The sequence below is a fragment of the Clinocottus analis genome, unplaced genomic scaffold (genome assembly GCF_023055335.1).
Source record: "Clinocottus analis isolate CAN_PGR_092001 unplaced genomic scaffold, fCliAna1.0.p SCAF_15, whole genome shotgun sequence".
NCBI classification, from domain to species: domain Eukaryota; kingdom Metazoa; phylum Chordata; class Actinopteri; order Perciformes; family Cottidae; genus Clinocottus; species Clinocottus analis.
Window position 1 is genome coordinate 7,084,258 of NW_027175876.1, and position 15,804 is coordinate 7,100,061.

The window sequence follows — 15,804 nt, forward strand, 5'->3', positions numbered from 1 at the left end:
CACCTGCACACAGTGATGCAGAGGAGCCACGTGGCCGGTGATGCCGTTCTTAGCTTTCACAGAAACTGCCACCTCAGAAGCCACACAGGGAGCAGCCATATTGGATCCCAGCTCTGGTGTCACCTGACTTTCCTGCTACTTTGCGAGTGTCACCAAGCCGATCCCATCAGTGAGGGATGTATGACACAGGAATAGACTGTATTACAGTGGAGGGCGGTGAAACCGTTCAGAAAAGATACACACACACACACACACACACACACACACACACACACACACACTCACACACACATTGTTTGACTTCTAGGAAGGGAAAAAGACTGAATACATGTTGATAACAGCTGCAAATACGGTATACAAATGAAAGAAAAGTTAGAGCAGAGGTGAAAGATAAGAAAAGAAAACCAGAATTGCTAGTCTCAATATCTCAAGGGTTAAAAAAATAAATAACAAAATGGTTGCATTTCATGCCAGCGTTATCACCACAGGAATCTATATGAACAGAAGTCTGATGATACGAATGTCCACATCAAGGAATGGACTTCATCCTGTCAGCTTCCCTGGGGATTAGCTTTTCTATTGTCTGCTTCCCAGTCTATCTACAAACAGAAACACACACTGTGCATGTGTGCAAGCATGTACACACAGCAAGCATGTGCACACATAAACATTAACAGTGAATACGCAATGCAACACAATCTCTCACACGGTGGTTCACTTCATCTCATTTACTCTCGTTGTCCCTTTCTCGCAAAAAATATTTTTCATGGCATTTAATCTGCCATACAATATAGTTGTATGCACAGGTGCATGTATCTCTATTTTCAATAAAAAGAGAAAAAAAAACAGCAGAAAGTAAAGCCAACTAAAGCACCGTAATAAACTAAATGTTAGACAAAACATATCTGATTTCAACCTAAAAATATCCAATGTGCTTGAGTACTGCATGCTGTGATATTTAATGTCCCGTTCTGTGATGCCCTTCTCATACCACACGTTCACAAGCCATTTGAACTTGGACAGCGCTCCACAGATAAGACTTACAGGGTCATGATCAGAAAAGATGAAATACGCATAGAGCAGTTTTACATTAAGAGTAAATGTCTCTAGCTCCCACAGTTTTGCTGTGTCATGCCAAGCACTAGGTCACCCCTAAAAACACTGCAAACCCAGGTGGAGGTGTTGTGCGTGAGTAAGCATTTTACACCTACCTTGCAGCTTCTGCATCACATTGGCAATATCCCGAGTACAGTGTCCGTAGTGCCTGGGTGATGCCATGCTGCGGTACTGAGGTCATCAAAGTCACGTCCCAGCTCCTGTGCGTCACCCTGCCGAGCCTCTGATGCTGCGATCAGGACTCAGGTGGAGCTGCAGTAGTTTTGCGTTTCCCACTGACTGCATGCTATCAAGGCTGAATCGTGTCCATGTTGTATGCTGTGTTTCTCTTTTCAAGTCATCCCTGTTGCAGTGGCAGTCTGCAGTTCTCTCACTCAGAGAAGCTCCTCCCACAAACGATGATGTAATTGCATACTGTATGTTTGTATGCGAGCAATCCTATACAGTATGTCAGAGCCTTTTATTTCTGCGGACAAGACAGCTTCCTGGTCTGCTTACACTGCCACCTTCTGTCGATTAAGAAGGGATGGGTTTTCCTTCTCACTTCAGGACCAATAGCATGCCAGGTATCTTCCCATGCCAACTGGTGCCACTGTGAGACGTGTGTTGTGTCTGTGAGTGTGGGAGAGAAAATGTTTGTCAGCAAGCGAGGGACACAATGGAAGAACAGAGGACAGAATTTGCTGCAGCAAACCTCGCCTCTGACGACAACAGCACATTTCTTACTGGATGTGAATTTAGATAAAGCAGTCATGCTAACTACATTAAAGGAAAAGTCCATCCAAAAACAGAATTGACAATTGTAGTTTTCTTGTGACTCAATCCGATCATCAGGATTTGAATTGATGATATCAGCTGACACTTTCAAGTGTTGCTGAAAATAAATGAGTGACTCGTTTTTGTTTTTTTTAGCTATTATAAATGATACATCAATTGTAAACTGTAGTTTTATGCAACTGGATAGTTGAAGAAATACAAACAGCATACATGTTTATATACATGTATGGATATGGATAGTCATGTATGTGTGCACAAATGTACAGTATGTATGTAAGTACAAATACAGTACATCTATTTCTTTCTTTCTTTCACTTTTTGTTGTATTTTATTACAGATACACAGTCAGGATTTTAAATAATAAAACCGTCATAAACTGAATCATGACTTAGTCATGTACTTAACTAATAACGCTAAAGTATATCAATACAATATTTGGATTTAGATGAAGGGCTTCCAGCTCTTCAATGTCTTTTTTTAAAGAAGTCACTATGCATTGCTCTTTTAGTTTACCATTATTATTCATTACAGCTCCAGGATTTATCCCATGACATCATTTCCATCTTCAACTTTTCTAAAAAAGTAATGGGAATTTTTTTGCAATTGTGGATTTTCCTTTTAAAATAAAAGGTGACATGTGCAGGTAGGAAGAAAATCACAGATAGATACACGAAAACAATCAATCAAAACAGACCCCGGCCAATAAAACATCTCTCCAAAACTCTATAGCCGATATTTGCTACTGCACAGCAGATCAATGCCACTCTTCGCAGGAGGGAGGTGTGATGAACCACTCGGGTCTGAGCACTTATCACAATGTGTAATCCCATTAGACAAGTCCTTTCATCATCATCTCAGGAGAGCTCTTAGAGCTCTTACTGCTCTGGCCACAGCTTCGTTCACCAAAGTGAGAGACAGAGGACTGACTGGGCATGGAAAATATAAAAGCTGATAAATTATTATTGATTGCAGATCCTCTGCTCAATTTGGTCGATGAACGACAGTGAAAAAAAGCACAGATGTAGTGCATGTTGATTCAATCTGTTGGGATGACAGTGGAGTGCAATCTGCTTCGAGGATTAATTTATGGAATGGCTTTATGTTAATAAGATGGTGGCTTAGAGCAGGTGAATGAGGGTGATTTCATGGATGGGAATCTGCAGGCCAGCAGAACAGCTCGGCTCAACCTATTTGTGAATCTAGATTTCTTGGTCTGTGCATTGCCGGACTCTTTTTTAAGGGTTTTACTGTTTTACTGTTTATCCTCAGTGACTGAGGGAGAGGGGCTGATTTTGTAGATTGAAGAATTGTTGCATGTGAATCATTCCCAGAAGCAGGACACTATCTATGTTCATAGAGTATTGGTATAGCTTACTGCCAAATACATTCTTTATGCAAGTTTCTTCATAAAAATGGCAGCACGCTACAGGATATGCCATACAGGACAACAGGATACACATACAAGACAACAAAATAAATGATATGCCTAGCCAAACGCTACTGTCACAGGAAAACCAGGGGCAAATCAATTATCTTGGTAGTTTAAGCTTAAACCCACACAGTAACAACTACATCAGCAATGCATCCCAATAAATACATATATACAAAATCTAACCATGGCGTGGTTATGTTGTCAGAATCAACTGTTCGACTTGCCAGAGTGACACACTGTGGGATTTAGTTGGATTGGCTGGCTCCTCTGCAGCAGCGACGGACTGCTGATTCCTACATTTTCACGCAGCTCTGCTGGGGGTGACCTCTACCGTCCAGAGCCCCGCAGGACCAAACAGACACAGCCAAACAGACGCTGCTGCGGCAGAGGGGAGCAGAGAGCGGAGACAAAGCACGTGGGTCAATAGGAAATCTTCCTAGAGTAGCCAGACCCATTCCCATTAAGGTCTGTTTTTTTATCTAATCAATGCACAGACAGAGAGCTGGGACCAAGACCGCCAGTGTGGTAATCTCTTCCATGCATAGTCAGCAGTTTTTCTAAAATCTCATTATAAAGTTTATTGCCGACCTGTCAAAATCAACCTAATTTAAGAGAGAAAATTCTGTTTGTAACTATTTATGTACTGCAAAACTCACTCAATAAGCCAATTTATGTAGTATTGACTCAGATATTTCTTTAAAAAAAGGGGACACATCTTCTTGTTACAAGTGATGTTGAATAGATTATACTGATATGAACAGCCCTAAGGATTTCAATGTTATAAAACATTAATAAGATGTGTATGTAACTTGCACTGCTGCTATGTGTGTATTTATACGACACAATAATCAGTGCATACAGCTCACCACACACACTGCACAACACATTGAGCAAATTGGTTGATTAGCTAACATAGATGTTTTTGTCATTTGGAATAATCTTGTTGTGTCTGCATGTTTGATGGACAGGTTGGGAGTGGACCAGCTCTTTGAGGTTTTCTGGACACATGATGAGCTGCGCTGTGAACTTATCCTGGAGTATTACTCCATCTACTGTTCTAAGAGGGAACTAAAAGATCACATAGTAGAGACTGTCACTCCCTAGTGGTTGACTCAGCCTCCCTACATTGAAATATTACAGATCCCTGTGTTATTCATTTATTATAGAAAAGAAACATTCCATTTCTCTTATTGATGTTCCCTGTAATAACAGTTTAGGCATCAGTGCCGTCCCAGAATGGCACACTGATAAAAGCTTATTCTTCTTTTTTTCTCGTTGCTGGCTATGTCCTTTAAATCCTGACAGAAATCTAGTTAAGATATTAAGGCGTGCACACTGTACTTTCCTTACTTTACTCTGCCCAATGACATTTTGATAAGGTTATGAAGTTAAGCTAAAGAGCTCAAAGAATGTGTCCTCCACCTATGAGTCCATTGCACACAACACAATGGCCAGTGGCCACACATACTATTTTTCAGAGTGCTACAGGTGTTCGCTGGTTATTTAGGAAAGCTTTTACAGCAGAGCCAACAATTAAAGGAAGTTCAGACTTTGGTCGGGCTATTTTCTCTCTCTTTTCTACAGTGAGAAGGCTGCAGCTTGTCAAGTTTTAATATAAGACACTCAAAAGATCTAAGAACTTTTTGTTTTACTGGACAAAATTAACAGGGAGACTTGATTGATGTTGAGGTTGAATTTAAGGTGAAGGATGGTTTATGATGAAGTAAAATCCAATGCTGGTGAGGCAAATGGGGCTGGTCTACCCTAGATGCATACCAACATGACTACTCGTATCCTTCCCTCTGACTATACCGATGACCTTGCAGATTTGACTTGGAGGGAATTAATACAATGCGGACTGCGAGATCAAGAATGAGTAACACGAAGCGCTTCAGTTTCATTCACTGAATTAAGATTTTTGAAAAAATGTTGGTGCATTGAAAGAGTAGCTGAGCAGCTTTTCTATGTTATCAAACTACAATGTTTTTACTGGATCTTTCCAACTGAGAAAGAACTAGCCATCCAATGCAGGCACTGCTGACCTGGCAGACACTGTGGAAAGAATGAGCCTACCAACACAGACGCTGGAAATCAGAACAGGCAGAAATCCACACAGTCCGTTAAGAAAATACACCAGAGCATTATTAATTGAGTATTAAAAGCACCACATTATTGTCACCATCAATTCCAGCTGTGGTTTTGCGTTCAACACCCATTCAGGCCTGTAACTGGCAGTGCATCTTATGGTAAGCTGTTTCCTGTGGTCTCTGTGGTGGATGGAAAAAATATAAGAGATTGAAATATTTATGATTTCTGAAATGTGTGGTAAACTTTCCTATAGCTGAAGACTCTTACAGGACTTGGGTGATACCATTTCACATTAATCAACCTGAAGGAAATGATGGGAGAGGAAGTGATTATAGCAACACCCCGTCTCCCCACCTCCAGGATCTCTGTCCTGGAAAGATAAGCCACTCCTGTTACTAATTTCAAGCAGGAAAGCAGGAAATGTGACAGTGTAGTTTTCCGCTTCCATAAACAAGACGGCCGCCAGAGTTAGCCACCAGTCCTGTGCGCCTCTGGGCTTAGACATACTGACATACTAAGTGAGCAAGGGACAAGAGAGGGGAAAGAGAGAGAACAGGAAAGAGAGGAGGCAAAAAGACAGGAAAACCCATTAGAAGTAAAGAGAGACAGGCGAGAACTGACAGAAGAGGAGAAGGGAGAAGAAGAGAGTTAAAGACAGACTGAAGTGAGTAACAGTCTCTCTTCTTCTCCTTGAAGTCATGGCCGAGAACAACACAAATCTCTTTCTGGAAATACTTCAGTCTTTTGATGCTGGTGAGTATTTTCTAACTTCCCTTTTCTTTTAGCAGGTCTTTTTTCATGTGGTCTCTCTGATTGTTGCTGCTGTTTTCTCGGGAATCTGAGCGTTAATCACTTCTGAAACAATATGTGGGCATGATTCCTCTTGACGATTACTTTTTATAAACTTTTGCAACTCTGCAACTCACTCCAAATCCATAGGGTCCAGGCAAGCTAAGTTCTTTTTTCCCTCAGTTTTCCTAAATGTCCTTTCCAGATGACATTTGACCAGTGTCTCATTTCCCTTTTCCCGAAGTTAGGGCGAGAAAAAAATGAAACTGCTGTGGAAATATGGGCTGGTAGAAAAGTGGGTTCAGTCTTTTAACGTTGCATTGAAAGGAAATTGATTTGTTTTCGCTGGCAGGAGTCCACAGGGTTTGTTTTAGCCGCTGCATTCTCTCTCTTCTCTCAAGCTCGCTTATGTGGGCAATACTGCTTCCAGGGCCGAGAAGCAAGGAGCAGAAGTCAGTGCCTTTTTGGGGGAAATGAAATGCAATCAGTTCATTGTCTCTGAAAAAAACATGTTGTGGTAAACATGAAAGAGGAAATCCTATTATCATTTTGTCAAGAAACTGTTGGCAATCCTTTATTTGTGCTAAACAGATGTTTATTGTAATATTGGCTAAAATTCCTTCCATTTCTAAGGGCTAATAAAAAAAGACTATTATCAATTGTCAATGTAGATTATATTGCATGTGAATACATATTATTAAACTATTGTTCCTTACATTGAACCTAAAGAGAAAAAAGTGGATTCTGCAGGAAAATACAAACTAAATTACATTCAAAACAAAAATTATGGAGTGTTTTTGTTAAGGATCCATCAAGCAATACATATTAAAGTACAGTTAATAAAATATCCTTTTTGATATGTGTTTCTGTCTTGCCAGTCCCTCTGATAATAGCTTTCTGTGTGTCCATTGCGGTGGGCCTGGTCTTGGGCGCCCTGGTGTATGTGATCTTGACCTGGATGTCCCGACGCAAAGCAGGCTCTGCCAGCATCACCCGCCGTCCTCTCCGCCAATCACATACGTCTTCCCGCAACCGCCCGGGCTTTAACCGCAACAGCAGCTACGACCGGCGCAGCAACAACAGTTTGGTCAGTGCTGCTTTCAGCTTCCACCGCCAGACTTCCTCCGCAGATCCCCTTGATCCACTGGGCCACAAATCCAGCTTCAGAGCCTCCACCTTCCACCCTTTGCTCCAGTGCAGCCAAATCGCGAGAGAGGCGGAGGAAGGCAGCCAGACCACGCTGCCTCGTACACCGACGCTGACCACGTCAACCGGATCAGCCCAAACGGCAACCCGGCCAGCTGCCACCCCACCCAGACCTGAGTCATGTTGGGGGAACAATGGCCTGAGGTTTTCCCATGCAACACAGACCCCACCTCCAGCGTATGAGAGCATCATTAGAGCATATCAGGAAACATGCACCTGAGAGGAGTCAGAGAACCCGGCTCACTCAAAACTAAACAAGCCCACAGCTGTAAATGGATCTACAAATTATATTGGACAAAATCTGTATTGGTTTATTTGGCCAGGTGGAGCAGAGAGAAGCCGACAAGGACAAAAATTGTGTGCCGAGTACACAATAACACTCTGAAACAACAATCGTTTGTATGTCTTTTGGTGTGTTAGTATATATCTGGTGTTGACGTGCACATTCTTTCGTTATCATATAGTATATTATACAATACTGAACATAAAAAACAGCTCACACTCTCAGGTATGCTGGCTGCTTATGAAGATAAATTATTCCACTTTAAAATCAGAAGCCTGTATAAAGACAGAAATAAACGGCATTTACGCAGCAAGACTTCTCCTTTGTCTCTGGTGCAAAAGAGAGATAATAAATATGCAAAAGAGAGAATGATTGTGTATTTGTGCCCCAAAGGAAGGCAAATGTTTCTGTATTAATATGTATTTAAACTCTGTCATTGACGTATCTATGCTAAACCTGGTGGAGACAGCTTTTAATTCATTTGATGTTTTTGCATAGCTGTGGTATTTGGGGGGGGGGGGTGTGGTATTCAAAGTAATTTAGCGTGTCTGTGTTTGCGAGTACAGTATGTTTGAGCTTGAGAGAAAAATGTTGTTGTTTAAATTAATGAATTTTGTTCATGAATGTTTAAAAAATAAAACAGCATGACAACTGATTTTTCCATATAAAACCTGTGGTCTGTATTGTGATTGCCAGCACCAACAAAACAGTGCCCTTTGTTGTTATCGGGGAACACAAGATATGGACATAATAAAAGGAACACCTGCAAGATATTGCAACTCAGCAATACAGAAGTCATCCAAATAGAATAAATATTACCGTAGAGAAGTGTCGAAGGGTTCATTTTAGTGGACTGTGTTAGACAAGTGTTGATAGCATTTAGAGATTGTGGTGTTAATGTACAATATCATATCGTGATGCAACTACCTCATCAAAAGAAATACACAGCAGAATGAAATTTAATACGTCGCAAACTACGCGCTTGTGTAAATCAGCCGACAACATTATACTCTTTACAATAGTTTGCGTTACTTGGAGATTGTTGCATTAGATCGCAGGAGGGTCTTTGAGGGTTCATTTTGTCCTGTCTAACGGTTTCCTGACATGGGAAACCAGATTTAAGTGAGGACCAGCAAACACACATCATCACACATTATTCTACTGTAGGTTGACTGAGCACAACAACGTCACGTGGCCAAAGATGACGTATTATTTGTGAGACAAGTTTCCGTCGTGTTTCTGAACACCAGGCGCTGCAGCCGTGGAGGACATTACTGTAGTCCTCTTTGCAGCGGGTCGATAAACAAGGTAAATGTCAAGTGTTCAACGATGAAAACAAACCCGCATGAAACGACTCACGTCGACTTCATCTGCCAGCTGGAAGCGAACAGCTCGTTGCTAGGGGAAAGCTTTACAAGGGAAACGTTTGCGAAAAGCTAACGTTAAACCTTGAGGAGTAGTTTAGTGTTAGCTCGAGCTTAGTTTAGCTTGTTGTTATAGTTTATCGTAACTTTAGCGTCATGAGTGTCACGTAGTTTGATTTGGTTTGACATAAAACGGAAGGATGGACTCACACTGACTTGGTTGAGGAAGCTACTCGCGTGTTATTCCGAGTTAGCTGCAACGAAAGTTAGCTAATGTTAGCTAGAGGACTTTATTTGACTTATTAGCTAGCTAGCGTAATAAATTAGCGAGTTGACTCTTAACGTAAGGGGTTAATTATTTTTCCAAATTGTTAAATAGTTTTTCCGGGCGGTTGTTGCCTTGATCGCTCTGCACCATGACGTCATTGTATAGTTAGATAACGTTACATAAAATAAACCTTACGTCTGACTCTATGGTATGTACGTATCTAGTTTAAATTTGGTGGGGAAAAAGTTGTTAACCCTCTGAGGTGGTCAGATTATGAACTCAACATACTGGGTGCAGGTGCAGGATGTCTGGTGCAGCTCTGCGACTGATCCGGTGTCGGAGGCTGAGCACAGCTGGACCGCCTGGAGTCAGGAAAGTGTTTCAGTGGAAACATTTAAGTAAGTTATTATGAGACACAATTGGCCGACGTGTACACATCTGAATACACAGATTGAACCTTTATGCTTCTGTGAGCACATTTTCAAACACTGATCTATTATGGATTCCTTTTCCACACCTTACATTTAGGGAAGGTTGCTAAAGTAACTGGTGCAGTGGTCTCCGGGTAAGTTACAGTATTGACACATAATGTACTTTGATCCTTGACTTGACTTGAAAAGATCTCTCACTGTGAGCCATAGCTTATCCATTGCCATCCTGCAGGGGCTGTCTTTTTATCACTTACGAAGTGGTGGCCTTGGACAAAGCTGTGACCATTGACACGAGTGCAATACTTCAGGAGAAGTACAAGTCTTACGTCTATCTGAAAGCAACGCCCTCCGATGAAAAGGAGAACCTCACTGCAGGTACTGAATGTCACCCACCTTGACTGTATGACTAAATTGGGAAATGATTATGTATCCGTTTTAAAATACTTTTGAAAACTGAAAAGTATAACACCTTTTTGAGATTTCGTTTGAGTTCAGATGTTTTGTTTTTGAGCTTACCAGACTAGATGACATCTGGAATGGCTTTATTTATTTATTGTATGAGTACAACATTATACAGAGTTGTTTTGCCATGTTCAGGTGCCAAGTGACATCTGTTATCATTACTCCCAGTCTTTCCTTCCCCTCTCTACTATCTCTCCTGCCTTTAATGTGTGGGTCAGCCTGTTGACTGATCTCACTTCCACTGGTCAAGGTTCTCTTATTTAATGGAAACTATCACCTACCAACCAATACTGAGCTACACATGAGCAAACCTTACTGAATAGCTTCTGTTATATTGGTAGTGCTTTTATAGAAATGTAATTAAAATTTTCTAGGTCATTTTAATATTTACTTGCATTGTGTCTAGGGCTGACACACAAAGCAAGGAGGGAACTTCATAAAGCAGCAAGGCGGTTTCTGGAAATATCATCTAGGGTTTTGCTGCAATCAGTAGACGGTAAGAAACCAAAAGTTATCATTATATCTTAAATTTCACAGTTTGAGCCATTGTACTGCCCCTCATGTTTCTAAGATTGGAAAGCAGAAGTTGCTGCTATTAAAAACAGATATGTATTATCATAGAACCACAGTTGAAGACTCATTTTTATGCGATGTGTGCACATTAAGGCTGAAGGAAACACCTGCGTTGTACATGCACGTCCTGTTTCGATGTTGCATATTGTGCAATTGGCTGTGATATACATGATTTATTGTTTTTTTCGCCTTATATTACCACTGTATTAATCACTCATGACTTGTAATTGGAAATGCACAGATTGTTTTAATGATAGAAATGTGATATATTTTTCATGAACTTATATTCCCATAAAGTAATAAATCAACTTTTGACTTTTTTTAAATTAAAAGCTGCCCAGTTGATGACACAAGTTTTGAAACCACAAGGTAAAAGTGGTAGTGTAGATCCTGGTAGTTAGTCATTGTAAATACAGTTTGAATGTAATTTCGCAGTGCCTTCAGCAATATTTGTTTACCTGTATCCACTTTATTCTGGAAATGTTCAGCAAGTCAGTAAGTTTTCTATATGTGTGTCTTAGACTTAGAGCACTTCAACCATGGTGATGCAGACCCACATGAGGTGGCATTATGGGTCTTATTGAAGAAGACAATGTCAGCCAATAAAGCCATCAGACTACAAGCCGTTAGGGAGCTTGCAGAAAATCACAACTGGCACGGTAAAATACACCAAATTGTTGCATATCACTTCCGGTTCACTGTAAACCTGAGGTGGGATTAGTTCACACATGTTGTTAATAACGCAGACTACCAGTACCAGACAGCAGCCCAGGTTATAGACCAGCAAACAGCAGTGGGCCTGTCCCGGACTCCTCAGGTAGACCTTCGATTCTTCCTGCGCTCACCTGCACTGCCTGACCTGGAGGATGTAAGTATCTGCATAGATTGCTCTATTAAGTAGGATACCTCAAAAGCTCTTTTACTTCAAAGTGCAAGTGACACTATTCAACTATTGACTATTTTACTCTATTGTTTACATTGGACTAACATCACATGGGTATATCAGATGATGAATACGATGTTTCCACTTCTTCACAGGGTTTGTCAGCAGAGGATGGACTGAGGCGACTGCTGGCGTCTCTGCCCCAGTCTGAGGTGGACAAATGTGTTCAGTACTTTACCTCCCTGGCCCTCCGAGAGAGCACCCAGTCCTTGGCAGCACAACGGGTAATTAAGACGAAATCATGGACTCACGCATGCACTTCTGAAGACAATCTTTTGGAATGTGACCACCTGGCGGGAGAACAACACAATTTTTAACTCCTTATACTAACACATAGACTCTCCTATGCTACAGGGTGGCCTTTGGTGTTTTGGAGGAAACGGGCTGCCTTACGCCCAGAGCCTCACCTCTGTTCCCTCTGAGAAGGTGGAATCCTTCTGCCTACAGGCACTCGTACAGCACTCAAAGGTAATGATCGCCATTACGAATTGAAACATGATCTCGTCTTGGAGAAAGTTGTCCGATTCACTTTAGTTTACTAATCATTATTATTGATTAAACACAACACAGAACAACATTCAACAGCAAATCATGTTCATCGTCCCCTGAGATTTAGAAGTAAAAAGCCAATTCATAATTTTTGTTTTAGTTTGTTTAAATCAGTGGATTTGTATGTTTTATAGTTGGCGGAATTCTTGTCATCATGCAAGTATTTAAAAAAGAGTGCTTTAATTGTATCCACGGCACACTGAACTGCAACAAATGTCATAGTTTACTGAACGGAAACCACTTTAACCTCAAAAAAATCTCCCTTGTTCAGACTGGTTGATATTGATTGTTCTGCAAGGTGAATAAATGTTCTGAATTTACTGAAACACTTCCGGTTTGCAGGTTCAGAGCCACTGCGACTACATAGTCGCCAACGGTGGTCTTCAGCTCCTCCAGAGGGTTTATCGGCTTCGTAGAGACTCCCTGAAGATTCAGAGGAACATTGTTCGTATCATAGGAAATCTGGCTCTTAATGAGAATGTCCACCAGGCCATATCTCAGTCTGGTAAGTCTGCAACTCTTCTGATTATTCCATGTAGAGGTCAAGTTATGTGTAATCTTGACTGGGTGTACTGAGTATGATGTGTGGATTAAATCTGCCCATTTCATCTACATGCAACATATTCACCATTACAAAGACTTCAAATACTCGTTGTTCACACATGTTCATATGTTTGTGTTTGTTTTCTGTTATTAATACTTACTGTCCCAATTGTATTGTAATATGTTATTTTATTTCTTTCATACTTATATCTCACCTTCAGGCTGGGTATCGGCCCTGGCTGAGATGATGCAGTCTCCTAATGTCATGCAGGCGTCGCATGCAGCCCGCGCTCTGGCCAACCTGGATAGAGAGACGGTGAAAGAGAAATACCAAGACGGCGTCTATATCCTCCACCCACAAACACGTGACAAGTAGGAAAACGGTTCTTTTGTTGCATGTTTTTTTTCAAATAAAGTATTAGTTCAATATTATTTAGTATGTAAACAGACTTGACAATGTGTTAATTTACAGCCAGCCAATCAAAGCAGACGTGCTCTTCATCCATGGGATTCTTGGGGCAGCTTTTAAGACGTGGAGGCAGAAGGACCACACCGTGTTAGAGGAAAAGAAGGAGGCAGAAAGCAAGGAGGACTACACAGAGTGCTGGCCAAAAGTGAGGGATTCACGTTATTCCTATAATTACTGTGGAGTACAGTGGATCACTACTAAGTTCCTTTCCATGTTTTTCCTCCTACAACAACTATAGATTTGTCTTTCTGGATATAAAGGAGACTCAATTATTTATTTTTTTCATTTAATTTGATTCATCCTAAAGAAGATTATTCATCTCTCACTGTTCTTCTTTGTTATGCCCTCTCTTATTGACAGTCGTGGTTGGCTGCCGACTGTCCAAATCTAAGAATACTATCAGTGGAGTATGATAGTCACCTCAGTGACTGGATGGCCAAGTGTCCAGCTGAAAATCAGATGTGAGGAATCTGTAGTTTCTTCATGAATAAAATATTGTTCTATTGTGCATGTGACTTTGGTTACATTTCTATAGTAATAACCCTATTTTTGCACAATGCATCCAACATTACTATTTACAGCTAATTAAGCTACAATTCTTAATTCAATTAAATGTTTAACTATCCTAAATGTTACAGTATTTATTCCCAATTCTAAAAGATTAAGTTAAATCATTCTTTGCTTTGGTCTCTTCAGGAAGTCATTGGCCTACAGAAGTCAAGAGCTATTAAAGAAGTTAAAACTGGCCGGAGTTGGAGAGAGGCCCGTGGTTTGGGTAGCCCACAGTATGGGAGGTATTCTGTCAGAGCTTTTCTTCTACAAGCACTTCAGAGTTTTACTCAAATCCCTTGAACACCACATGAAAAACTAATTGTGTGATCTGATTTTACACCTGTGCCTACATGTGATTAAAAAAAATTTAAAAGTTGTGCCTATTGTGTTTGTCAGGATTGCTTGTGAAGAAAATGCTGCTGGATGCCTCGGAAGACCCAGATATGCATGGCCTGTTGAAGAACACCAAGGGAATTATTTTCTACAGTGTTCCTCACTATGGCACCTTCATGGCAGAGTACTCGGTCAGTGTCAGATATCTTCTCTTTCCCTCGGTAGAAGTCAGAGAACTTTGCAAAGGTAGGTGCTTAAAATTAATTATTAGGTCCATGACTGTCTGTGTTTAATAGAAATTGTTCAATATCTATTGTGAGTTGTTGTTCATGTGCTTTTAAGACTCTCCGGCACTGCGCAACCTCAATGAGGATTTCCTGAACATGGCCAAAGAAAAGGAATTCAAGGTGCTGAGCTTTGCAGAGACGCTGCCAACAAATATTGGTCCCATGCTCAAGATACTGGTGGTACCAACACAGTCAGCAAGTATGTAACAATAATGCACGCGTGAAATAAGACACATTTATCTGTAATTTATAGCTTAAATATATTAATGCATGTGCGAAAAGAGCATAGATCTTGAAACCAGTATGTCTGTTGTTTTTTTTAGCTCTTACCTTGAACTGGCTCTGGTTTGGTTTCAGATCTCGGCATTGGGGAGCTCATCGAGGTGGACGTAGATCATCTCAACATCTGCAAGCCAGAGAAGAAGGACTCATTTCTCTACAAGCGCAGCCTTCAGTTCATCCTGGAAGCACTGCAGAGTTACATTAGCCACTGACTCAGATAGACAAACCTAACGCACTGATAGAACCTAATATTTACTTGAAATGAGAGAGACCGCTCACTAAATGAAAACATAACTGCCTGTCCTTAATGCACTTACATAAACAACCAGTAATGTAATCATAAAATGATTCTATTTTTTACAAATTGATTGCTGTGAGCTGTCAGTTTTGATGAACATTGTTGATCTCTTAGTCATCCTCTTAGATTGGTCTCTCTCAGAATTTTAAATATCATTAAAAATTTTAAAGAACATAATTACAAATTTCAACTAATTTACATTCATCAATCATCTTTGATTGATGATTGATGATGAATGAAGGACACAATATGCTCATACAATATTTTTACTTGAAGATGCACTGTATTTGCCACTCAAGCTCATTTGTATTTTTGACCAGATAGGTTTACGGTTTTTATTTTGTAATTCATGTATTTTATTCTGCAGTATATCAGTCATATTGTCTGCCAAACGTATTCCTTCCTGAACGTTACCTCAAATGGACCTGTATTAATATAATTCAGGTTGCTTTATTTATTTGTTTGTAGTCCAAATTGCCTCAAGCAATGCTGACAATGAATAAATGTATGAAGTTGGAATCTGAATTGTCTGTGTTGTGCATATTTTTCATTTCAAAGACACTTTGCGATGCATATCTTATTTAATGTTTTTTTTTGGATGCCTTGATTAGACCATTGCGGGAAATGTTGTAAATCATTGAGCATTAATGTTATGCTAATACTGGACTTTAATATAACTTACCTATCGCACCATTAGCAGTTTTCATCATTGTTGAATACAGTCTAGCTTTTTAGAAAGAATTGTAATAGTAATTTACG

The 15,804-nt window shown here is 40.4% G+C and overlaps 2 protein-coding genes across 3 annotated transcripts; both read left to right on the top strand.

Moving 5' to 3' along the window:
• Positions 1 to 5,917: 5,917 nt before the first annotated feature.
• Positions 5,918 to 8,222, top strand: myct1a (myc target 1a). The gene is made up of 2 exons (XM_068577365.1): positions 5,918 to 6,166; positions 7,081 to 8,222. Exons 1-2 carry the CDS (start codon positions 6,112 to 6,114, stop codon positions 7,626 to 7,628), a joined length of 603 nt encoding a protein of 200 aa, XP_068433466.1. The 5' UTR covers positions 5,918 to 6,111; the 3' UTR covers positions 7,629 to 8,222.
• Positions 8,223 to 8,884: 662 nt separating this feature from the next.
• Positions 8,885 to 15,570, top strand: serac1 (serine active site containing 1). Of its 2 annotated transcripts, none has more exons than XM_068577596.1 (17): positions 8,885 to 8,999; positions 9,621 to 9,721; positions 9,852 to 9,888; positions 9,987 to 10,129; positions 10,623 to 10,712; positions 11,311 to 11,448; positions 11,536 to 11,657; positions 11,828 to 11,956; positions 12,087 to 12,200; positions 12,624 to 12,786; positions 13,046 to 13,196; positions 13,297 to 13,438; positions 13,654 to 13,754; positions 13,990 to 14,087; positions 14,242 to 14,424; positions 14,521 to 14,664; positions 14,823 to 15,570. In XM_068577596.1, exons 2-17 carry the CDS (start codon positions 9,628 to 9,630, stop codon positions 14,957 to 14,959), a joined length of 1,986 nt encoding a protein of 661 aa, XP_068433697.1. In that variant the 5' UTR covers positions 8,885 to 8,999; positions 9,621 to 9,627; the 3' UTR covers positions 14,960 to 15,570. The 2 variants fall into 2 exon arrangements, with proteins under 2 accessions (XP_068433697.1, XP_068433698.1); XM_068577597.1 differs by lacking the exon at positions 8,885 to 8,999 and adding an exon at positions 9,037 to 9,531.
• The last annotated feature ends 234 nt before the right edge of the window (positions 15,571 to 15,804 follow it).

What these genes read in the sequence shown, in the direction of transcription:
- myct1a (XM_068577365.1), top strand. Translation starts at nt 6,112, where the DNA reads ATGGCCGAGAACAACACAAATCTCTTTCTGGAAATACTTCAGTCTTTT. An exon ending in ACTTCAGTCTTTTGATGCTG is followed by an intron (nt 6,167 to 7,080) that starts GTGAGTATTTTC and finishes CTGTCTTGCCAG; the next exon opens with TCCCTCTGATAATAGCTTTC.
- serac1 (XM_068577596.1), top strand. Translation starts at nt 9,628, where the DNA reads ATGTCTGGTGCAGCTCTGCGACTGATCCGGTGTCGGAGGCTGAGCACA. An exon ending in GGTAGCCCACAGTATGGGAG is followed by an intron (nt 14,088 to 14,241) that starts GTATTCTGTCAG and finishes TGTGTTTGTCAG; the next exon opens with GATTGCTTGTGAAGAAAATG. An exon ending in GGTACCAACACAGTCAGCAA is followed by an intron (nt 14,665 to 14,822) that starts GTATGTAACAAT and finishes GTTTGGTTTCAG; the next exon opens with ATCTCGGCATTGGGGAGCTC.